The sequence below is a fragment of the Notechis scutatus genome, chromosome Z (assembly GCF_049901735.1).
Source record: "Notechis scutatus isolate UNSWTSFEM ecotype Mainland chromosome Z, rNotScu1.2, whole genome shotgun sequence".
Lineage (NCBI taxonomy): Eukaryota > Metazoa > Chordata > Lepidosauria > Squamata > Elapidae > Notechis > Notechis scutatus.
In genome coordinates this window covers 98,036,693-98,062,622 of record NC_142025.1, presented here as the reverse complement: position 1 = coordinate 98,062,622, position 25,930 = coordinate 98,036,693, and the positions used below count along the sequence as shown (strand labels likewise).

The window sequence follows — 25,930 nt, the reverse complement described above, 5'->3', positions numbered from 1 at the left end:
CAAAACATTCTGACCAACTTTTTATATCTGCATGACAAAACAATCTGAGCATGAAAATGCCTTTGAGCAGTCTTTAAGGAGTAAAAATACTTCTCTTTTACATTTTTATTGTCAACAAGCCACCTAAACGACCCATTTTCCCATTCTTTCGTCTTAAGAAAAATAATCTTTTGTTCTCAAATGATGGTTCAGTATGAGATTCTAACATTTCAGTTCATCAAGAAATGCATGGTTCTCCTTCAATCTAGCACTCCCTTTTAGGCAAGCTACATGCAGCTCTGCCAAGTTACACCAATTAATTGAAAACAAGAATGATTTGTCATTTAAAGAAACATAGCCAAGCAGTTACAACTAAAAAATAAAATGGATTTTTGTTTTAATTTAAAAGGTCAAAAATAACAAAAGGTATATTTTTGAAACAAACAAACACTTAAACGCAATATATAGTTTATGATACAATATACACTATAGTACACAAAAAGAGCTGCATTGGATATTTAAAAAAAAGAGGCAGGGGGAATCAAGTGAAGTAAACAAAATAAAAAAGGGGAGGGGGGACTGAGAATATTCCATTTTTGAAAAGGATTTTTTTCATTTCACACACCAAATCATTAATAATGACCAATAGAACTTGACAGTGCAAATCCGCACTGGACTTTTAACTCTATTTTTGTAACCAAGTAATTCAGAATTGCAAACAGGTTGCCCTAGATTTTCCATATGGCTCATACATAGCTTTTGCCCGCACTTTTTACTATGTACATCAGGATTTGTGGGCTACAGTCCCACAGCTCTGCTTCATATATATATATATATATATATATATATATATATATGGGAGATGCTCTTCCTTCCTTGAACAAAGTGCTGCTGCTACACATACTCTAGAAATCCCTGTAATATACACAGGGCATATCTAGTTTATAGACCATGGTCAGGTCACAGACTCTGCGTTTTGACAGAGTGCTTTCCCTGCTCTGTTAGGTAGGGCAAAGGATTGTTTTGTTTATAAAGAAATTATTAAATTAAAAAACGCTCACAATACATAATTTGAACCTGGGGTAAATATAAGGCAACATTCTCCGTAGAAAAAACATGAAGCTTCCTAAGGAGGTTATTTTATATGTGTGTGTATATATATATATAGATATATATATTTATATATATATATATATATTTATATTTTTAAATATAAAGTAGGAATGTGCTAGGAGGACTGAGTCCCATTTTGGATGGTTTCCCTGCCTCTCATTCAAAAGCTTCACAAGCACATGGGAGCGAGTGGGAAGAGGAACCCAAATTATAAGTGGGGTACGGTTTTGCTGGTGCTACTCTCAAACCCATAAGGAGTTCCTTTGGTGCAGCAGAGGAGGGCCTTGGCTCTGCAAGCTCCTGAGGAAGGTGCATAAATGGGTTTTGCCGTGCTTTTCTAGGTCTGCCACTGGGTTTGTGCTGATTTTAGCATATTTGGAAATGGCATTGCTCTTCCATCTCAGGTTCAAACCTTGAAGTCTGATGCATTCATCAAGAAGTTCCAAAGGAGTATGCCAGTCTGAAGGCAGTTTGATTGAAGGAGCAGCAACCATTCCATTTTTCCTTGGGCAGATGTGGCTGGGAAAACAGTCACACAGTCAGGACAATTATTTTTTTCTGTCCTTTGCAGAGACCATCTTTCATGATGAGGAGTGAAAAGTGGCTCATCACCATACTGCTTCCTTACTTTTCCTGCTTGCATCCCAACCTACAAGTTCTTGATGACTAAGTGGGTTTTATAATGCTTTGTCAGATGATCACTCCTAATGAAGCGCTTTTGGCACTGGGCACACTCAAAACGTTTGTCACCTGATCAGGGAAAGGAACAACAACAATGAGCACAAATGACAACAGCCATATAATAAAAAGCTAATGCACAAATAGCTTACAGAGATCGCTTTTTAAAAAAATCAGGTACATGATAAAACTAAATCCAGAACTAAAACTAAGACCCAGTTTTGTATGGTGATTAGGGCTAAAACATGGAGACAGTAAGGCCTGGTCTCATCTTAGGCACAAAACCAGCTAGGTAATATTAGGCCAGTCTTTCTCAGCCTTATTAAGGAGATAATGGCAAACACTTCCAAAAAACCTTGCCAAGTCCCCCATTGCAGGGATTGTTCTAAGAATTGGATATGATTGAACCAATCTCTCCCCCTCCCCAATAAAATCTAAACGTAAACTCAAGTAAAAATGCATGGCAAGGATGAGGGTTCATGTGCTGCCTGTAGGCATCTGATAAACCACTTTTAAAACCAGAATGCTAGACATAGGTAATCTGATTCAATATTGGAACAATTTTCCACTCAGACTGAAATGTGTGAGTTTCTAGTTAAGGTTAAGTATTTTATGAACAATGGAGATGGAATGATGGCCACTGCAATTAAAGAAAGCTGAACGTGTCAGTACCATAACAGAACAATTGGATTGTGAAATGTAAATGAGCAGATCATGAGATAAAGTGGAGAATACTAAAATCAGTCTAGGATACAGGATATGAATTCTAACTGTGAGCCTAGCAAACTTCTATTCTCAAACATTTAAAGCTTCTAGGATAGCCTATGGAGTACAGGGTAGCCTATGGAGTACATCACAATATTTACAGTAAGTCATGAGGTACCTAGGGAGATTGTCTGAAGGGATTCCTGATGCAAAAATATATGCAATGGGTGCCCCAGTTGGAATTATGCAAAGGCCTTTGTAGCACTTCAGGAACTGTGAGTCCAGGTCGATCCCCAAAGTGGGTTCTGTTCATAAATGGAAAAACTGCAAACCCATCCAAGATTAAAGATGGAGTATTCCACAACAGTTACCTTTTAGGGGACATGGGTAGCACAATAATTTAATAATTCACTCAACAAAAGGAAAGGGAACATTAAACTCCATGGCATCCACAAAGGAGGGACCTAGGGAACAACCTGTCCTCACCAGCACATCAACTGGAACAGGCCTCAAAGGAAGAAAAATAACCATTGCAAAACAGTGCTACCAACTTTTAAAACTAGTCCAGATGCTCCCATGATCAATGGTAGTGAAAGTCACCACTGAGTTCAACAATGGAGGCACTATCTCCATCCAGATCGACCCCATATCATCTACAAGTGTGACCAAGGTTATTGGTATACTAAATTCTGACCTAAAACACAACTAAAATGGGTCTAGATAAGCTGTTTCCTCCAGGGTCCTCTGCAATTGCAGTCCAATTACCATCTCAACAACTTTCCTTACAAAGAGAAGGCTAGAGACAGCTATCTTAAATTGTTGGGTTCAAGGTTGGGTGTTTAAGGTGGGGGACAAACCACTGCCCAATTCAAGGCTGAAGGTACCATCTCCAGTCTCATAGAAATTTTCATCACAGCTCAACCACAAGTCTCCCTGGCCTCTTTAACTAGGAAGAACTGATTCTAACTCACTATTGGCTAGATTAACAGCACAGAAACTCCTGCATCACGTGGGCCCTCAAGAGATATCTCGTACTGATGTGCTCTTCCACATAAAAATGTGAATACAAACACAACAAAGGGGGAAAATTATAGATAGATAGATAGATAGATAGATAGATAGATAGATAGATAGACAGACAGACACCCCTTGAATTGTACTTCAAAGCATACTAGAAACTATTATATTTCTAGCGTAATTACACTAAAAGTATTGCTAGGAATCTGTCCAACAATTAGTTGGGTTGGCAATATATAAACCAACAATGTATGTTTTGTAGCTTTAAGACAAAATCACTGTATTGATTTGTACTGTGTTCCGATTGGTTGATTGTATTGCAGATTGCCATAAGAGGGAGCTAGAGATCATGGCTTGCTCTCCCTAACATTCTGTCTCTCTGACATTCTGTTGCTATCTAAGGTTTATGCTGTGCTTATACTTTGATATTTTTGTTTACTAGAAATGACAAAGGCAATCGGTAAGAAGAATTTTGTAATTGGATATTATTGGGGCTGGAATTGGATATGACCTGGACCGTTTATTGGACTGTGCTATTTCTTAAAGTAAACTTTAATTCAATTCAATTCAGTGTATGGCTGTGTGTGGCTGAATAATTATAACTACTCTCATAAACGTTTCCATGTGCATATCCTTGTTATTCAAGGGTTATTCTGTACATATCATAGCAAGTATAATAGCTTTTAGTGTGCTTTGAAGTACAATTCAAGGTGTAGAATCATCTATAAAGCCCTTCATATTATCACCTATAAAGCCCTTCATAGTATAGGACTACAATATTTCTAAGACTTCCTCTCATTACTTCTATCCACCACACTAATACTGTGTTTCTCACAAAATAAGGCCAGGCCTTTTTTTTTTTTTTTGACCCCCGAAAAAACGGCTAGGCCGTCTTTTTTGGGGTGACTTAATTCCCCCCCCTTGCATCCTCAGGTGGGCGGGCGGCGACGGCTTGGATGTTGACCTCGGTGTTGGTGGGGCACTTCGTATCGGGAGACCTTCCGCCACTGTTGCTTTCTCTTCTCCTGTGCTGCTGCACGTTTAGCGCAGCCACGCGGCCAGCCAGGGCTCCTCCCTGCAACCGGAGCCCGGCAGAGACACCCGGCTTCAGGTGCTCCTGTCGCCACCTTCCCTTCACCTTCGAAGGCAAAGCCAATTCTTTTAAAAACGACGCCTCCCCTGCCCGAAAGGACAGCCCAACCCCACGTGGGGAGGCAAATCTCCCGGGCTGCAGCGCAGGAGCGGCCCACCCCGGGAGAAGCACCCAGACGCCATCCCTGTGCTCTGCCCGGTGCCAGGCAGGGATGGTGGCTGGGCGCTCTCCTGGGATGGGCCGCTCCTGCGCTTGCAGCCCCGGGAGATCATCTCCCCACGTGGGTTGGGCTGCCCCCGGGCAGGGGAGGCGCTGCATTAAAAGAATTGGCTTTGCCTTCAAGGCAAGGAAGGCGGCGACAGGCGCCTGAAGCCGAGTGTCTCCGCCGGGCTCCAGTTGCAGGAGGAGCCCTGGCTGGCTGTGCATGGCTGTGCCAAACACCGCGGCGTTGCTCTAAACATCGCGGCAGCATGGGAGAAGGCAAAGCAACAGTGGCGGAAGTTCTCCTGATACGAAGTGCCCCACCAACGCCAAAGTCAACGCAGGCAGCACCATATCCGGGTATGCAAAAAAAGTACTTCCTAACGGCAAGCTCCCCCCGCCATCCCCCCCCCATTTCACATGTTTAATGTAGGCCTTAATTTGGGGGGAGGGGCTTAATTTGATTTTATGCCAATAAAACATGCTGGGACTTCCTATTGGGGGAGGCCGTATTGTTGGAGAAACACGGTACAATGGGAAAGGCATGCTCCAGATTCTGTTTATTACAGAATATCATCAAATGAGACCACGGAGCAGGCATTTTTGGTGCAACACCTGCCCCAAGGAACATCACACTTTCCAATATCCAAGTCTGCTAGTATCTCTTAAAAACATGGCTATTTTTCCAGGTTGGAGATCACAAGGTTAAGGGCCCATGTGATTGATGCAATTGTTGTTTTCTTGATTTTATATGTGCCTTCAATTCTGTTACCCAACCAGAACCACTGTTTTAGAGGGAGGTGGCCATATTTAATTTATGACTTATCTAAATTAACTGAAATGATTTCATTCTTTTTTGAAATCAAGTCTTTCAGCATTAAAACAACTCAGCACATCTTTATTATAAAGGTAACCAAGTTAAGATGAAATGCCTTTTAAGTGTTTAGTATTCACATTTCCCCCCTATCCAGCTGGGATACAACAGAAGAGAAAAGCAGAGAAATGACTTGACAGACCTGTATGTGTTCGGGCATGCCGTTGCAGTTCATCACTGCGTGTGAATCTTTTTCCACAAAAGACCCAATTGCAGGCAAAAGGCCTCTCGCCTGTGTGTAAACGTACGTGGGCCCGCAGAAGGGAAGTCTTGCGGAAAGTCTTTCCACATTCAGGCACGTGGCAGATGTGCCTCTTCTTCCCTTGATCCCCCAACCTACAAAGAAAGAAAAACAGAACAAGGGTTCTTTTAATCTAGATTAATAAAGATGTTGATATCTTTACTGGATTTTACTGTGATGGCATCTCAGGGATCAGATCAATTATGGTATCCTGCAATGATGACTCAAGAAGCAGAACTATTCAAAACCGTTGAAAACATCAAACTAATTTCATATTGATTATCCCATATAGCTTCTGGGAAAGGATCCAACAATGATTCAAAGTACTTTTTATAAAAATACATTGGCTCTTCTGGCATTTACCAAGAATCCATTTCAGTCTTCCAAGCGAAAACACAACACTGCTTGAATAAGTCAACCCCAATCCATTAATCTATCAATAATTTCAGACCTGTCGCTCAATTTAGCAAGGAAGGTACAACCTTTTCAGCTCTGAGATCACATCAATTGTTAATTTTATACATATGCATATGGATACAAGTTTACATCAATTCAAACATCACCCACAGACAGAATTTCAGAAAGCAGGTTCATTCCCTTCAATTCAACCTGCTTAAGATAATAACCAAGTGCAATGTGAAAGAAACTATTTGTTTTCTGCAACTGAACTGATCCTTTTTAATAATCTGATCAGCTTGGTTCTGAAAAAAAGCAGACAAAACTCCAAGTCTTTCTGTTAAATACAATACAAAAACATTATTAAACCCATCCATTACGATGAATATCTCTGTACTGTCCCAGATAACAATTCAATACTATTTCAATTTTCTCAGAGGTAAGCAATTTGGGAATAACCCTGTCTCTTCTTCATGCAGTTATTTTATTTAACATAAAAAACTGCAAAAAGTATTATAGGAGACAACGTACACATATTCAATTATTGGTGCTATATTTCTAAAAGGCTGAAGACATTGTAGGATGCCAAACAATCTCTGGACAAGAAAACAAGAACACTCTTTCTTCTGAAAAGCTTTCCTCAGATAATAATTTAACAACTAGACAATAAAATATGATTATCATAGAATATCTTTCATACTTAATGATTTGTATCCTGCTTGATGGAAAATCCATTTTTTAATCACCTACATATTAATCACTTTACCACAGGCTACGCTCAAACCTATGCAGTTTTTTGTAGGCAACTAATGGAATAGGAAGATATGCATTAACAATATCCATTTTTAAAACTTGTATATCTAAAGGATTAAATGCATCAGAGAACATTATGACACTTTATCTTGGTATTTTAAATTCTGACTTCACAAGATTCAAAATCTTATTACTGTAAAAGTATCTGTAGATAAAGGAGATTCTCAGATGAACTAGAAAACTGACAATGAGGGCAGGAGATGACATGGATGGGCTCATACTCATTTGAGTCTTCCATGTAGAGGCAGGCAATACAGTTTTGAATGCCCAAAGACTGTTAGTAGTCTTAATATTCTTATTTGTTTTAATATTTACATATATTCACCCCCTTCCCAAATATCTGTAATAGTTTTAAAACTGATTCAAGGAAATTTCCTTAATCTCACATAAAAAAGCAAGCAAGGATTCTACTAAATTGGTTTGTTCAGTAGGGGTTATCCATGTTTAAAATGCTGCTTTTATTGTTATAAAGGACTGAATACTATTTATTGATAGCAAAAGGGGAAGGATATGAATTAAATAATTATATAAAGCAGGAACTGAAGTTGGCAGCCTTTGGGTTTAATGCTCCTTTTTGTTCCCAATCCCCACACATTACCTTTTCTCCCCATCCTTGCAATTCGGACAAGTGCAAGCCATTCGCCGTCTCTTTTCCCCAGGCTGCAGGTCCCCCAAGAGTGCTTGTTCCATTTGCAATTGGATTTGGGTAGGGTTCAGGCCACTGATGGTTAGATTGTTGCCTGAAACATTCTGCACTGTTAACTGCTGTTGGCCTACAGAAAGAAAGATGAAGAAACTATGGCTTGAGAATTTCCACTGTTAAAATATGAAGACTCAAATTATTCCAGGAAACCTCTAGGCAAATTCAGATTAAAATACCATGTAATATGAGTTCCATTTTTTCTTGTTGCCTTTTATTGCACAAGGCTTGAAATAAAACCCAGTTTAAGGTTCCAACATTTCCTTCTTGCCTGGCTCCAGAAGCCCAACTTCTCTTCCTAAATTACGTACTAACATTTATATTATTATTGTGTTTACTTCTCTCTACAATATTATTATCCCACTCCAGTACACATTTTCAAATTTGCTACATTATGAGGGAGTTTTCATACCTTTCCCACCCTCAGGAAGATAGAAAGTATGGAGTCCTTCACTGCCATCTCCCCAGCAACCCACCAATATACAGAACAGAAAGAATGCAATGTTTATGATTACAAATTACAATTACTCTGAAAATAAGCAAGCCATTTCCCAGTAATGATAGCATCGTGATATAAACTGCAATTGTATTTTGACATGTCCCCTATTATTAGAGTGAAGCAAGAAGAAATTAGTCTTTGGGAGTACAAATGTTAAAATGAACACAAAATGCTTTACACTTTTCTTCAAGTGTGTCCATTCATCAAGACCTGGCTCTTTCCCCAAGAATTAGGCCAGGATGGAATTTGAACTGGGGGCTTGTTTAGTCTAGCACCTTTGAGGAAGAATACTTTGGGTGTTTTTTTTTTAATCGTTATGAGCAGTCTAGAATCATTATGAAGATGTGGTCATATAATTCCTGTAGATATATACATAACCCTACTTATGCATTACTCTTCTTTGTTACTGACGCTAGAACAAGAAATTTTAAAAAATGAAGGAATTATTATATCACAAATTGAAATATTGCACATCACAGGTTTGTTACATCGTATTTCCCACCTCCGGTATTGGTGATGGTAACAGGAACACCTTGAACCTGCACACCGTTGATGCTGATAGTTTGCATTGCCTGGGCAGCCGCAGCAAGCTGGGCAGCATTCAGGCTGATGATGCCTCCAGCAGGGGCAATCTTTGGCAGAGCACGCTCTTTACGAGCCCCTGTCTTTTTGGTACTCCCCCCTGACTGGGAACTGCGGGGTACAGGGCTGCTGCAGGTTGTGGCTGAGGAGACCGCAGGGGCAGGGCCCATACTTAGGCCCCCTCCTGAGGCTTCTTGGAGCAGGATTGTCTGTAGTTCACCAGTAGGTGTCTTAAAATAGACCTAAAAAAAAGTGACACAAAAGTGAATCACAGGATGCCCCTGTGTATGGAAGGAATGTAGAATTTGACCCAAGTAGACCTTCCCAACCTTTCCCCTCCCCCAAGTTCTGATAGATTATAAATCACTGTACCAAAATAAATGCATGCCAAATTGTTTATATCTCTTGAATGCTTTTATAGGAAACTGGCATTTAAAAAAACATATTTATAGGGAAAAAAAGTAATTGGACAAGTTGTTTTTTCTATTAGAACCCCTAGCCTATTTGTACCCAAGAATTCTAGTAATTATGTATTACTTGGTAACTCCAAATTGAGTGATAGTTTTAACTAATAAAAATATTTAATTTTTTTAAAAAAGCGCGGGGGGGGGGAGAACTTTCAATAAAATACCTGAGTGGGAACTGGCTCCGTTGTCTGGATCTGGAAGTTTTGTTGGGACTTTTGGGGAACTGTAGGGAGTGTGGCTGAAGCTGCCTGGACTACCCGTAGGGCTTGCTGTGGTATCTGAACTACCTGTTGCTCTTGTTTGGGCTGAACTACTTGCACCTGTTGGACCACAGCTGGCTGCCCAGAGCCAGGACTCTGCACAATCAACAGATTGTTCCCTGCCTGGATAATGTTGTCAGCTGTAGTCTCTATTAAGACTGTTTCCACTTGCTCTGCCATAGCCATTGCAGTTGTCTGAGCTTGTGATACCATTTTCTTTCGGGATTTTCTGCTTGGTTTAGAGGGGCTGTCGGGCACAACTTGACTTTGAGAACTAGTCTCCCCAGCAGTTACAAGATTGCTCACTGGAAGAGTAAGTGTAACATTGCCACTGGTGCCAGTTAACTTGACAACACTACTTGCGTTGTGGAGACTGGATGCTGATGACTTATGAGCTGGAGCTGGCTTTATTGGCACAGGCTTATGAGCTGAAGTAGAGGACGACGATGATGAAGAGGAAGAAGAAGGGGTGATATTGCTGGGAATAATCTGTATTTGATTGCCCAAATTTTGCTGCACCTGAATCGTCTGTCCTGATGCTGTTTGGATCTGTGGTACCGTCTGATACTGGATATTGGCAGGAGAGCGGGTTCCTTTGCTGATTAAAGTTGGGTTCTGGATTGTAAATACTAGCTGTCCACCAGGATATGATGTCCCCAGTTGGGAACCTTGGATTTGAAAGAGATTTCCTTTTGACGATAGGATTCCAATGCTGTTCTTATTAGAACTTAATGGGAGCGGAGCAGGTTTAATAGGAACCAATTTCCGAGGGGCAGGCTGAGGAGGAGCCGGAGAAGTAATTGCTGCTTCTACAGCTGGAGGACCAATTTTGCTACATGTGGCTGCAAGAAGGGCTAATGGAGATGGCTGAGAATCCTACAGGAATGGAAGAGAAAAGGCTTGGGTCAAAAGCAGAAGACAAAAATAGTTTGTTCCAATATAATACAACCCAGAAGAATGAGAAAACCCAGATTTTTATAATACAGGGTTTTGACTTTGTATTAAAATAGCATATCATATTCTTAAATCAACAAGTATCAACATAATTGGATCCAGACTAATTGTGAGGTGCTATAGGCTCATCAAGTGCAAAAGAACTAAAACTTGACTAGTTTAGGATCTATTCCACTGAATTTGAGTTCTGCAAACATTCCAGGTAACATGTATTCAAAATATGAATTATAAATGTATATGATAGTTTGAGAGATCCAAAATATTCTGTATATAAAACCCATACAAGGGAGAAATGAAGCATTCCCAAATACTTTAAAAACTATCATTATTTATTCTTATTTTTGTACTCATTCTGCATTTAATACTTTTACCATTTTCAGCAATCAAACCTCAAACTGAATATCTGTGATAAACATTTTATAAACAAAAATTAGTACTCTGTAAGACTCATACACAGTAAGAAGTGATATCGTTGTCGTATATAATGGTGGTCATTCACTGACTTCGAATGGAGCTTGGGTGCCAAGACAGAACAGATTTAGAAGATAGTCCACTAGTTCTCTCAAGGAACTAATGATTTGAAGCTGATTTTTATCAAAAAGAAAAAAAATACATTCATTTATATGAAGTAAATAAGAAGCAGACTTCTCCTAACATTGTCCACTTCCTTTGTGGCAAGGATGAAGGATCTCTCTTTTTTTCTAACCTATAATATAGGAAAATAGATAAGGCAATCCTTTCCTAGCTTGAGAGTAGATTAAATCTTTTTATTGAGACCTGGCCTGCTGCATGCTGCTGTATTTTACAGTTACACTGTGACCTCTCATTATGCTCTGTAAGTTTTATTTAATTCTGCCACAAAGAAAAAGTTACAGCCAAATAGATATAGGGAAGTAAAATTATGTGACAAATATTGCAGAAGTCGGTTAAGTTTCCCACTGGAAGTATGTAAACAATGCTTAGTGGTAAAATGAAGGGAATATAGAATGTAGACAACAAAATAAATTAGAGAAAGCATGTTGATGAAGAGTTCTTAATTATTTTGTTTAAAATCCTTTATCAGAAGAAAGCATCCATATTTTCTTTTATGTAATGAAATAACATGTTCTGTTTGTGTATGCAGTTTTGTGTTTTTCCTTTTTATCGCATCTGTGTTTGCAGGCTTCACATGCTCCACTCTGGGCCACCTGATCAGAAGGAATAAGAACTTAGAATGGAGCGATCAGCAGCATTCTTAGTTGCTGCCCAACTGCCTCTCCAACAAGGTTAAGGGGTATAAACTACTCTGCAGCCCCAAGCCAGATAGGGCTCTTAAAAAAAAAAAATGCTTCTTTTAGGATTTCTCCTATCACATGAATTTTGTTTCTTTCTGTTTAGCTTTTTACAGGTTTATGTTTTGGATGGGTAGACCATCTGTTCAATCCAGGAGAATAGGGAATGCCTGATGGAGGTCCTGCCCTATCAGGAGGTATGAAGAAGGATCACTGAGCTCAGCATTCTTAGTAATTGCTTTCCTTTGATGACCATCCAGAGAAGAGTTAAAACCTGATTTGTTGGCCACTTTATATATAAATTTTTTCCAACATTTTACTAGGTTGGAAAGAATAAAAAAATGCATAGAAAAGACAGTTTTTGAGAGAAGCATTACTACAATATATAGGAAAATACAGTTGTTAACAAGGTAAGTCAAAGAAAATAAGGACTGGTTAAGATTAAGAGGCACAGGAAATATAGAGTGATTCTGAAAGTGAAGAGGGCTAAACATGCATAAAGTGAAACCAGTGATGTACCAAGGCGTGAAGTTGCAATGAATGCTAAATGTCAATGTCAAAAAAAAAGTAATAAAGAGATGCCATGAATGCTGTGCCTATGCTTAAATCTAAGGTTGCAATTATTTAAGGAGTAGCTATGCAACCGTGTGTGTTGTCCATGTGCGTGCATGTAGAAAGACTGAAATTCCATCTGATGATTGGAACAATGTCTTATTATTCCCTCTATAAAGAGAAAGGGAACAAGAGTAAATGCAGAAACTATCTGTTAAGTGTGCCCAGAAAAGTGTTTGGCAGAATTATAATTAAGATGATGCAAGAGGTAACAATGAACAAAATTTGGGAAACAAAATGTTCTTATGTTAGGTAGGAGTATTCTGACCTGAGTACTAGTATTTAGTAAGTAATTGTGAAATATGTTAAAGTAAGACAGTTTATTGTGTGTTCATTAATTTACAGAAGATGTCTAATAAAGTGAATAAGCAGACTGTTTTGCACAAATACAGAGTTTAAGGTTATTTGTTAAATGCAGTGAGAGGATATATTATCTAACAAATGTATGCATGAGAATAAATGGAATACATAGCAAATGGTTCAGTCCTGAATAAGAGAAGAATAAATTATGTTTTCTTGGTTGTTTAATGTATTTATGAATAAATTGATAAGGAATGCGTTAGCAAATATTATATGGTATACTGCAGTGAAAAAAATAATGAAGATCAAGGCAATAGTATTTGACATGTAAAATGGAATGATTAATAGCTAATTATATGCAATGCCAAAAAAGCTGGAGTAAATTAATAAATTTATGTAGTTTGGTAGAATAATTACAAAGATTAGAAAATGGACAATGAAATTGTTAGGACATACAAATAAATGTTAGTAGGACAGTAACAGGTAATTTATTATCAGGAGAATTTGTAAAAAGAAGAAAACACAGCTGTGTCTAGGACTTTGTTTCTGCTCAGCTTGGTTTATGAAAGCGAAAGGCTGATATGTCAGGTTAAAAAGTAACTTGAATGCAGGGAAAATACAGAACATAGTACATATTATTGTAAAACAAAATAGGGTCAGAAATTATTAGGTGATGATGAATGAATAAGGACTGGATACAAAAATGAGTGGCAAGTACAAAAAACACATTCTTCTAGTTTGTTCCTGGAGAAAAAAAATTAGAACTGATTAATGTGGGGGACATATAAAGTAATAATAAATCAGCTGATGTCATGCCCCTGGTGGAGACTGATGCTGAGGAAGAGGAGGAACAGCCAACAGGGAGTGGGAGTGTGGCTCCAGAGGTGGTGGAGGAGGCTGGGGAAGGGCAGAGGCCGGCTGAGCAGTCAGAGGAGGATCCAGGCCCATCTCCTATCCATCCTAGGTCACGCAGGGAAGAGAGGATCAGGGAAAAGCGAGGTCTACTCAAGAGGAGATTACCATGATCCTCCTCGTGGCTTGCAGGTGGGAGCTATGTATATAAGTTTACAACTGCGCAGTTAGAATTTGCAGGAGTTAATTTAGTGTTCACCTTGAAAGAGGTTTATCTTTGCTGGCGTTCTTCTCATGGACTTTTCTCGGTTATTTTCCTGGAGTTTATGATTAGTTATCTTGGCTTGCTTCGGAACTCTCATCAATGCGGTTTGTTTTGGTTTTCTGTTTACCTCATTATTTACTTTTGTGACTTTTAACTGTGTCTAATAAAACAGTGAGGTTAAGTTGAAGGCTTTACCGGACTTTAATGTATGTTTTGGGTTTTGGGTTATTTTGAGAGACTACGGGTCATCACAGCTGCATAGAAGAAAAATCCTGAGAAACTGGGGCTGGTTGCAGTTGATAAGTTCTTTTAAAAAGTAAGGATTTTAAAGAATAAAAGCCAAAGAACAAAGTCATGTGTGGACATGATGGATTTCCAAGGGCAGAAAGAATATAGTGAATGGTAGGGGTATAAACTACATTTAATCATATTTTATTCTTTTTTCTTATGACTTAAATATATTTGGCTATGTGTTATTTCCTTTTCTTGCTTTGAATAATAATGCTTACCATGATGGAAACAGATGAATGGGTATGCATGTAAGAAAAAAAAATGCTATCCCTTTCCCAACCGTTTCTTCATTATGATGCAATTATTTCTTAATGCATCTACATTTCAAAATATAGAATTTAGAGTCCTACTAAATCTCTAAGAAAGTAGACTTAAGGAATATTTTCAGAAACAAACTAAAGTCTAAACCTTTGGGATGATACAATGATGATATAGAACATCTTAGATGTTTCTGCTGAAGGCAGTGGGATGGAAGCTATATTTAATGAAAAGCATTCTTGATTTTGCTTTGTGAAAGGGAGCCTCTTAAGATACCTGAAAGCTGTTACATAGAAAAATCTTCTCTGGTAGCCAATAGCATATAAAAGAAAATATTTTTATTTTCTACCAGATTTTGTAGTCAACATGCTTTCTCATGAATCTTTCCTCTGAAAGATTCATAAATGAGTTATTGTCCTAGTTAAAACTGGAAACTTTCTTTTATGGGAAAAAAGCAAAGAAATATTTTTCATTACAATGCTTTTATTAACTTGATTTTTTATAAAACAGAGAGTTCTATGTTATTATGAGAGTTCATAATCTCATATTTTCTATGTTCCTAAGAGAAATTATTGCATTGACCTTGTGAATCCTTCTGTGTGTTTTCAATGATTGTTAATCATTAAAACTGTGCATACTTCTTGCTTCAAAAATGATATTGAAGATGTGCTTCAGGTTGTGTAGTATAGCATCTCTTTAAACTTTCAGAGTTCTGCTCAAGCTTGAAAACAAATGTGGCTACTTTAAGGAGTTGCATTAAGGGTGTAGTCCTTAAAGCAGTTGTGCCTCTTTTCAAGCTCGCATGGAAGCCAAAGAAGACACAGCTACTTCAAAGAGATACTGAATTCATGATCCAGCACTTTTGGAAATGTATTTTCTAGATCATTTTCAAAGCATGCACACTCCTATTTCTCTGAAAATTCCATTTATAAATATACTGATTAGTAGCCATAAATTTTTATCTATGTTACTCTCCAACAAATATCCAAATCATCTATACTACTGGTAGTCTTGATAAGTGAATTATACATCTTTTATCGGTCCTAAATTATGTACTTGGGTTGGGGACAATCCCAGCTGAATCTTTGGACATGCTAAGAATAATTTTCTTAAACATGAAAGAGAACTGGTTTGTCACTGTCTTCTTTTGGGATTTTTTTTTCAACTTTCTAGTTTAACCTACAGCCCTAGGAATGTCTGATGGACTCAATTTACGTATTAATCAAGTGTAAACTTTTTTTTAGTAGATGCTGCCACTTGTGAATAACAATATATGTAAAAAAACTCAACTGTTCTCTCATTTTTTTCACTTCTGCCACATATACTTTCTCATTTGCTGTGCCAAATTACACATATTTTTACATGCAAGATATCTTTAAAAAAATCAAGCAATTGCTTAGTCCACCAAACCATTTCGAGACAAAGTTTTTAACATTGGCAAACATCACAACATGTTGTTCCAAATATGTTTACATATGTATATCAAACAGTATAATGCCTAATAATCCATACTGGAATATCAACACAAGAACCTAAAACACTGACTACAGCATGCAAACATCTTACACAGTATTATAATATAAAGTTATGTTCAAGAACAGCATTGGAATTTGAAGCATAATAACATTATTTGCATTAATCCCTGGACTTTTAGGTAAACTAATTCTTTTCTATAGTAAACCCTTTCATCAGAGAGTATATATATAAATGAAGCAATGCCATCAACAGAAAAAAACCCACCTGAGCTGCTGAAGCAGCAGGCTGTAAGTAATCACTGGGGCTTACCGCAGCAGTGGCAGCCATACTGTCTCTAAATCTGGAAAAAAAAAAGTTTGGTTAATCAATTAATAATCTAAACTGTTTTTCAATACTGATAGTAAGATTTATAGTGTGTGCAAAAAAGAGATATTAGTACAGAATGTGTCATAATACACTAGTCTCAGTTAAAATTATTCACAGCATAAAAGTAGAGTACAGAATTTTATCTACAGCTAAAGTATTTATTTAAATGAATCTATCTTAAGCATTTTTTTGCTAGTGGACCTGGCAGATATCAGAACAATAAAAAGAAAGTTGGGTTAGAAAAGTAGTGTAAAAACTATTAGAATGAAAAAAAATGCAACATATTTGAGATAATTTGACAGTGATGCCATCAATACTTAGTAGGACTATTTTGGGGCATATTTATCACATCTGGAAAGGAAAAAAATATATTCTGACCTTCTGCTACCTCATAATAGAAACAATCAGCCAAATAACTGCAAGACAGAATTTAAGCAAAAGTTTTTACAAATTATGAGCATCAATATAAAAATATATGCATTGTTTTATGGTGCTTACACATTTGTTGCATGTAATAAACTAAAAAAATAGTAATATTGGCTTTGACACATTTTACAAATATCTATTTTAAATTCCTAAGCAGCAATTACATTCTAATTATGACAACTTATTCATGGAATTCTGTATATGGAAAATATTCCAAAAGCAAATAACTAGATTTTACAGTTGTGGAGATAAATTTGAAACGTAGAGATGATGATTATCAAAATGAAGGAAATGGGGAATGCAAATATCCCTGTGCATTTGGAATTACCTCTTCTCCTCCACCACCCTAATAACACCATACTTGTCCATATCAAGTATTAGCCTACCCAGTACCCATTTAGTTCTTCAAAAAAGTAGTTCAGTTACTAAAGAGTGATGTTGATCAATTAGCAAAGCCACAAGTAGAAGGCTCAATATGGATCCAAGTAGACTATAAAAATAAAATGGCTCACCAATGTTTCCTACATCCATAAAAGAAGCATGTTTATAAGAAATACAACCAAAATTACAATTAGTTCCTTCAATAGGCACAGACATCCTAGATGGCAAATCTAGAGGAACACATTTCATCTAGATTTGCCATCTTCATCAATAGTTCTTCATCAACAATTGTTACCCTTTCAATGGAAGCAAATGTAAAGTTGGTAACTATGACTCATTCTACCAATTTCATAAGATTAGGCAAAATGGGATAAGGTTTTAAAAGAGGATGAGAAAGAGAAAAATATCCTACTCTGATCATTACTTTTAACAGGCAATTCGGTTTCTAGATAGATTTGTTTATTTAAATAATAAGATTTGTATGGCTACCCATTTTAAATAACTCTGGGGGTCTTACAACTACTGTTCATGTTATGTCAATGTTCATGTGACATAAATGTCCATGTGACATAAACTGAAATGTTGGTTCATAGGCTTTCAAAAGGACAACGGAATAAAAAAAAATTATAACTTATTTTTGATAGGATTTTCTATGTTCTAATTTACATTCATAGTGCAAGATGGCTTTCACAGTTTAGATTAAACATGGTGTGCTGAAAGCCCATACCAGGAGCTCTAATATAGGTAGTCCTTGAGCTACAACTACCATAGCCCAAAATTTCTGTTGCTAAGTGAGTTTTGCCCTATTTTATCTTTCTTGCCACACTTATGTGAATTTATTGAAGTTATTAAGTTAGCAACTGTTAAATGAATCTGGTTTCCCCATTGACCTTGCCACTCAGATCACAAAAGATGATCACATGACCCCAGGACACTGCAACCATAATGTAGTCAATTGCAATATGTCTCCATTTTGATCACAAGACCATGAGGATACTGTAATATCGTGTTCCCGAAAATACGACCTATTCGGAAAGTTAGTCCTACCTTGATTTTTACATGCGCCCAATATAAGCCCTACCCCCAAAATAAGCCCTAAAGACCTCGCCCACTCCAGGTTACATGGGTAAAAATTAAGCTAGGGTGGGGATGGAGGGGTGGACTCCCCTACTACTTACCTTCAGATAGTTATAGCCAGGCCTCGCACACCTTGACCCATTTCCTCTGCAGCTGGCAAGACTTTACTGAAGCTCTGTTATCAGCTACAGGGGCCTTTCCTGAAGGAAAGCCTTGTTTTTCTTGCCAGCTGAAGAAGTTCCTGAAGGCCTCTGACAGCAGAAAGGAGGCCGGGAGCAACGCGTGCAAGTGAGGTGAAGGGTCTTATTTTGGGGGGAAACACGTGAAAAAATGGTCATAGATCACTTTTTTCAATCCTGTTATAAATTTGAACAGTCCCTAAACGAAACTGTTGTAAATCGAGGACTACCTTTTATAGCAAATTCTTATTTGTAAGATCAAGGTTAAATATCACTCAACCAGTGAGGAAGGATTTAGGGACTTAAAAGCAAGTTTTTGAGTTCAGAAAGAAAAACCTCAGCCACAAACTTTTAATGTCATTTTAAAAACTTAAAATATTTTATTTATATTTTATGCTAAAGTCCCAAGTTTTTAATTCGAGGAATCATCATTACTGAGATCCTTAAATCCCAGAAAGCAGTATTTTGAACTCATTTTCTTGAAAGAAATAAACACAACTGTCAGCCTCCAAGAATTTTCTTCTGCTTGTCTCTTTCCAGCTGCCGTAGAAACGGGGGAGGGAAGAATAATTGGGCCTCGTGCGGGAAAGGGTGCTGAAGGATGAAGTTGATAAATTATAAAAAGTTGGGATACTTTCTTGATTATGTTTACTTGCTTACTGTGCAGATGTATATAGATGCATACCAGATATGTAAAATGCCACCTAAAGATGCACCCACATGACATGAAACCCACCTCAGATTGGATGGCCAGTTTGAACTATTGGGGGTGGAGACATAGGATAATTTTCTATATGTGATTTTCGCGCCTATTGCTTCAGATCTTGTATTTCTTCTGATGCTACCACTTCAAATTCAGTAAATGTCCTTTTCTCTATAACAATGGTTTTCTTTGATTTTGAATGGAGCTACACCTGACATTATACAAGATCTCTGTTTTTACCAGCCCACCTGGAGATTTACTTTTTTATCTTCTTAGGGGGTCTGAAAACAATGTCTAACTCAGCCAGCGATCAAGAAGATCTGGGGGCTGCTGGAACTACAGCCTCACTGCTTCTTGACACTCAAAAGGAGGCCAAGTTGCTGGTGGAGTTGCAGATCTAAGAGAAACCGGTGGTCCGACCCAAATGGTCTCTGGGATGGAAATTATCAGAAGAAACCCCCTCTGGGGGGATGACTGCCAGATGCCAGAGTGGAGAAGCTGCATGGCAGGAGGAAAACCAAAAAAAAATTCGGCTGACCCAAGCATTGCATCTGTTTAATGAGGCCATGGAGGACTGTAGAGCTGAAGAAAGTGGATTACTGACCCATGAAGAGCCTGGGGGAGAGAGGAGAGGGGCAGAAGCAATTGGAGCTCCACTGGCCATTCCCATAGCTCAGCCCTGGCTAGCTCAAGCAGCTGCCATAGCCCAAGCCCCTTCCTGAGAGGGTAGCACCACGGAGGCGCCAAATTCCAAAAGTTCCTCCGCTGGAAGCAAAATATGGAAGGGATCCCAAGGAATTGGGATTCTTCCTAGCCCAAGTTTGGAACAATATGGAGGAATATGGGGATGATTTCGCCTCAAAGGCAGCTAAAGTGAGATGAGGGGACCGCAGCAAAATAGTCACCCTGCATAATGATGATGCCCCTCAATTGAGGAACTATGACCTTTTTATGGCAGCCTTGTGCGCATGTTTTGAAGATTGCAAGGCTAGGATTAGGATGAAAACCATAAATCAGGGGCGAAGGTCTATGGCTGAATACACCCAGTAATTCAGAGAGCTGGTGTGCCATATATGAGGGTGATCCCAAGAAGCCCTGATAGAAGCTTTCAAGGATGGGCTGAAGGAAGATGTTTATCAAAGCTGTATCTCCAGAAGAGATCTTAGAGACCTACAGCTCTGATATGTGTTGGCTGCGGATGTGGAAATCAATCTGACCAGAAACAGATGCAGGGGTGGTCCCGTCTGGAACAAGCCCTCTCCTACCAACCCTCGAGAGGCCTCTAAAGTTCAAAAGGGTGGATCGGCTGTGAAACCCAAAACCACAGCGTGCTTCCGATATGGGAAGGAAGATCACTGGGCTGCAGATTGCCGTGCTAAGCTGGATACAAAGGGGATGCCGGCAGGAGGAAATTTTTTTGAAAAAAATCCAGTCAAGCCATGCAAAACAGCCCTAAAGGTGATGGAGGTCATTGAGTTCGCTCCTTTGGGAAGAGAGGAGCTGGACCCCTGCTGGCGAGAGTGAATCCAACTCCGATGACAATCCTCTTTTAAGTCCACAAAGGGGCCCCATGACCATCCCAGGGGAATTAAGGGTGCCTACCTCTGATACCCGGGGGAGAATGTTGACCCTGCTGGACTCTGGGTATACTAGATGTGTAATTAACTTAGAAGTCATGGAGAAACTGGGATTGAGGCTAAGAACTTTAAAAACTCTCATAGCCTTTTGCCAACTAGATGGGTCAGTAGCCGGCGGTGGCCCTGCTCATTTTATAATGGAGCCAGTGGAAATGTCGATGGAAGGACATCAAGAGACTTTATGTTCTATTGTGGCCCCTGGGATGGAGTGCCCCTTATTACTTGGATTGCCCTGGTTTAGGAAATGGAATCCCCAAGTGAACTGGAGGAAAGGGCTGCTGTGCATATGCACCGACCAACATTGGAAGGGGAGAAGTTGTCTCTTGTAAGGCCCCAGAATTCCATGGAGTGGGTGTCAATGGCTAGTGAACGCATTGTGGGAGAAAAACAATCCCTGAAGAATATTGGGACCTAAGGGAGATTTTTAGCGAGAAAGTGTCAGATGTGCTCCCCCCTCATCGCCCCACAGATTGCAGCATTGAGATTCTGCCAGAGGTGAAGCTCCCTAAGCCTATTCAATGTATTCAATGACACAGTGAGAATTGGAGGAATTGCGTTTATCATAAAAACCTTAAGTGAGGTTTCATCCAGCCTGCCAGGCCTTGAGTGGCGACCCCAATATTGTTCCGAGAAAAGATGGCTCTCTTCACTTATGTGTTGACTACCACAACCTTAATGGAATTTGCGTAGAAAACGTTTATCCACTCCGCTTAATGAAGGACATGTTAGCTCACCTTGCCAAGGGAAAATTTTTCACTAAGCTTGATTTGAGAGAAGCATACTACCAAGTCCGAATGAAGGAAGGAGATGAATGGAAAACTGCATTTAACTGCCCTTTGGGCTGTTTCCAATTTAACGCATTCCTGTTTGGTCTGCAAGGAGCCCCTGCCATATTCATGCAGTTGATAAATGAAGTGCTGCATGAACATCTATACAAGGGGGTGTTGGTTTATCTTAATGACATCCTTATCTATACAGACCTTGGAGGAGCATGTGAAATTGGTGCCGTCAGTTTTGAAAAAACTTCAGGCAGCTAAACTGTATGCTAAGTTGTCCAAGTGCGAATTTCACCAAGAGAAAATTGGTTATTTGGGTTACCGCATATCGCTGAAGGGATAGAGATGGACCCGGAAAAAGTGCAGACCGTTTGGAATGGGCTCCCCTTGTACCAGAAAACAATTGCAGACTTTTCTAAGGTTCGCTAATTTTTACTGTCAATTTATCCCAGCATTCACAAAGATTGCATTACCTATTACAAATCTCCAAAAGACTAAAGGAGAATTGAAACCAAAGCCCAATTGACTGTTGGAATGGTCCATGGAGTGCCAACTGGCTTTTGAGAAGCTGAAATTACTGTTTGCAGTTGAACCAGTGCTTAAGCATCCAGATATGGATGCCCCTTTTGTGATCCAGGCCGATGCAAGTGATGTCGTGGTGGGAGTGATGTTGCTTCAATCAAATGAGAGTGGAACTTTACAACCTTGTGCTTACACCTCCTGAAAACTGAGACCAAAAGGAGATGGGCTATTTGGGAAAAAGAAGTGTTTACTGTCTGATGGGCATTAACTTGGAGGCATTTTGTCAAAGGAGCAAAACACCCGAGGTGTGGATGGATCATAAAAACTTAGAGGCCCTGAAAACCCCTCGAAAATTGTCTCCCAAGCAAATTCATTGGGCACAATATATTAAGCGGTTTAATTTTTAATTGAAGTACCTGCCGGGGGAAAAAAATTTATGGCTGACACTCTAGCTAGACTGCCCCAATATAAGTGTCCGCCCAGAAATGATGTCGTATTGTTCCTACAAAGCAACTGGCTGATCCATTGGTCACCAGAGCCCAGAAACCTTTCAAAAGATCTAACCTTATAGTTAAAGGAAGCTTTAAAATTGGATGGTTGGTTTTTAACCCACTCAAATGATTGTACTATTCACGATGGTCTAGCATGAGTGGGGGCCAAATTATATGTCCCAGCTATCCTTATGGGGGCCATCTTAAAACAAGGCCATGATTTGAAAGCTGCTGGACATTTTGGCTTCGTGAAAACCTTACATTTGGTCAAACAGCCTCGTAGTCACCATTCCCCCCTAAAATTTGGATATAGTCATACCAGTATAGAAGAATGTAGATAAAATGATTGTTTGTAAGAGTATATAATGAGTTGAATAATTTTTCAGTTACATTTTGCCAAGTTAAAATACACTAGAGTACATGGGTATGCATTTTAAGGAGGGTGAGGAATATTACTAAACGCTTTCAGAGTATCCATTCTTTTTCTTTATATTTAACTTTCTATTTGCCCCACTCCATTTAGCATCGCTGGTAAATCTTATTCTGCTTTTTCCACAATTTCACCCCTTTTCCCTAAGAAGTAGGGACTTTAGCATAAAATATAAATAAAACATTTTAAATTTGACATTAAAAATACTTGAGTTACTTGTGGCTGGGATTTTTCTCTTTGAGTCAAAACTTGCTTTTAAGTCTTTTATGTGATTTAGGACCTATAGCCAATTTGGATTAGTAGTTAAGATATTGGGTAGAAATTAGGAAACTTCAATTCTAAGCTTCCTTTAGACCAGTTTCATCATTTTGGACCAATCACTCTTAGAAAGCTGTGTCACTTTAGACCACTCACTCTCTCAGCCCAACTCACAAATTAAATGTTCACAAAAAATATTTTTAAAGGTTTATGTGTGTTTATTTAATGTTGATTCTCTGTATACATTGTGCACACTTTCTTATTTTCCTTTCTTTTTTATTTGCCTGTAATTTGTCTTTTTTATTGTCTTTGCAGTTATTTATTTAATCTTATCCTTGAAATAATTCAGAAAAAATATTTTAAAGATGGGATCCAATATAATAAATTTAGGATTTACCTAAAGGTTAATCACCATTGCAAATCAGAATCATATCCAATAACTGTAATAACAATCACATAGTACAATAAAACATGCCTTGTTGCTAGATTGTTTAGTCTTTTTAACTGGCTGCATAGTACTGATCTCTGAAGAGTAAACAAAGACTTCTAATTCAACATACCAAGCATTTAGCCCCGCGATCTGTGCTACATCTTTAGTGGAAGATGTTTTCTTCTGGTTATTCTTTAGGATCCTATGGACCACAATTTCTTTTTCAATTCCATTGGTTAGGTCTGCAGAACACACTGCCCCAAACTACAGTTGGCTAATTTGTGTTTCAATGTGTTGCGTTGAGCATTATATTATAAACAAAGTTAAAGCAGAATAATCAAAATCTGAACAGGATTTTATATACGCATGTTTTACGCATCTGAAGCATGCATACAATAGCAATTGGGACATGCACAGCAGTATACAGTATATGAATCGATTTTGCATTCAAAGTAAACTAAACTGAGGTCAGTTAAATTGAGGGGGTTCTATGACTAGCTTAGACTTCTATGTGCTTCTAAACTAAGCACATTGAAGTCTAAACTGGATTAATTTAAAAACAATCATTGTGCAAATACAGTATTTGTACTGTATTTGCAGCAAGCAATCTAAAAGCACAGCAAAGGATTGTCATCATCCCTTGCACCCCCACCAATTATATTTTATTCTCAGTACATCTGAATACAGTACTGATACTTCAGGAAACTTGCTTGTTAAGTCCAAAGGTTTGAAATGCTAGGCCTGCCTTATTAACCTGATAGTCTTGTGAATTTCCTCCATCACTTACAGTCATCTATCTCTTTTTCTCTACTGTACCTTTGTGCTGTTCATCTGTCCAAGGTTAGAGGCAGCATTATCTCAGTCCATTTTTTCTTCTCTTTACAATCCTAAGCCCATCTCTTTCCCTTCCCTGGTTCCACCATTCTGATTCGGCATGCCCCCCCACCTCCGCTTAGGCTTGTCCCAGTGCCCTAAAACCACATATTCTCACTGTCGTCTGGGTTGGGCGACTATCTCAAGTCTTTTCATGCACACATTCTCTACTGTAATTGACAGGACGGTCACTGTCCGTCCTCCAGTTCCTTTAATTCTCCAGTCTTAGACCGTTTTGTTAATCTACAGACCTTTCAAAATAGCCTGGCATTGGAGGGGGGGCACAAGTCAACATATATTTGAACCAATAATATTACAGAAAGGCCCACTTGTTTGCTGTCAGGTTATTGTTAGAAAGTACAGGTACACCTCCATTAAAAAAAAAGGAACTCAGAATATCCCGTCGTTTCCCGCCTCCCGCTCTCTGAACACAGGAATAATGAATGGACACTCTCGTTCTTCCCCCGTCACCCATGCCTGTTTTTCTTATGGGTCCCCGGAGGCGGGCTCTCACCTTAGCCCCGCCCCCTTCCGGTCCCATTTGCTTCAGCCCTGTTCGCGCACTCGGGGGGGCCCCTCCCAACAAAGGCCCCCTACTCGCTTTACAGATCCCACCTCTTCCTCCATTTATCGCCCCACTCCATTTCTTGATTTCTCCTCCCATTTCTCCCCGAGCACGAACTCGGTCCTCCGAGCTCGCTCACCTGCTAGAAAGGAATCGGCAGCGGTACGGACCCCCCTCAAGGCGCCATTTTCATCCTCGGCAGACCGGGCACCGCCCTGTAATCCCCGCCTACCCCGCTGAGACGTGACCAATCGCTTTTCAAGGATTATACTGCTTGATCAATCAAAATACACGTTGTTCGTTCAGATGACCGCCTCCAAATGACTGGCATCAGTTCTTACCAATCTTTCCTGCCTACTGAAACGTCGAAGTTTAGCCAATGTAAAAGAACGCGTTTGACAATGATGGACGTCAATGGAAAGTCCAATCGCTTGGACGGAATCACAAATTGACTTGAATCCTGACCAATTGATCTTCAGGGTGGTGTCACGCTTATAATTGATTGATAGGCAAGGACCTGGGAGAAGAGGAAAAACAAACAGAAATACAGAGCTCAATAAAAGGGGCGGGATTCTTTCGCAGAGAAGTTTCATTGGTCAAGAAATTACCCGAGAAGCCAGTAGCAAGCACGCACACTCATATACGCCATAAGGAGGAAAAAAATTGTTATTGCTGATGTTTGGATTTAGATAGAGCTGTCCAACCTTGTGCTGCAATTTCTGGGTGCCCACTGGGGGCAGCAGCGGGCCAGACTTTCCTTTTTTTGTTTTCTTCCTTCTCCAGGTTCTGCAGCCCTCGTTCTAGGATGCGGGATGAGAACCAACATCTGCGCTGTTTAGGGAATCTCTTAGATGGCGCGGTCAGAAAGTTAGAGCGCGCCGAGGACCCTTGCGAGGTAACGAGGCTGGAGCTCAGCGCG

General features: G+C 39.2%; 1 protein-coding gene across 3 annotated transcripts; it reads right to left on the bottom strand.

Annotated features, from left to right (window-relative positions):
• Positions 1 to 348: 348 nt before the first annotated feature.
• SP2 (Sp2 transcription factor) lies at positions 349 to 25,236 on the bottom strand. 3 transcript variants are annotated; one of them, XM_026669775.2, is made up of 8 exons: positions 25,151 to 25,211; positions 16,642 to 16,679; positions 16,162 to 16,237; positions 9,523 to 10,494; positions 8,812 to 9,133; positions 7,709 to 7,883; positions 5,803 to 5,996; positions 349 to 1,842 (listed from the first exon to the last, which is right to left on the bottom strand). In XM_026669775.2, exons 3-8 carry the CDS (start codon positions 16,222 to 16,224, stop codon positions 1,742 to 1,744), a joined length of 1,827 nt encoding a protein of 608 aa, XP_026525560.1. In that variant the 5' UTR covers positions 16,225 to 16,237; positions 16,642 to 16,679; positions 25,151 to 25,211; the 3' UTR covers positions 349 to 1,741. The 3 variants fall into 3 exon arrangements, with proteins under 3 accessions (XP_026525560.1, XP_026525559.1, XP_087801272.1); XM_026669774.2 differs by lacking the exon at positions 16,642 to 16,679 and having other exon boundaries at positions 25,151 to 25,236; XM_087945146.1 differs by lacking the exons at positions 16,642 to 16,679; positions 25,151 to 25,211 and adding an exon at positions 24,390 to 24,517.
• Positions 25,237 to 25,930: the final 694 nt, after the last annotated feature.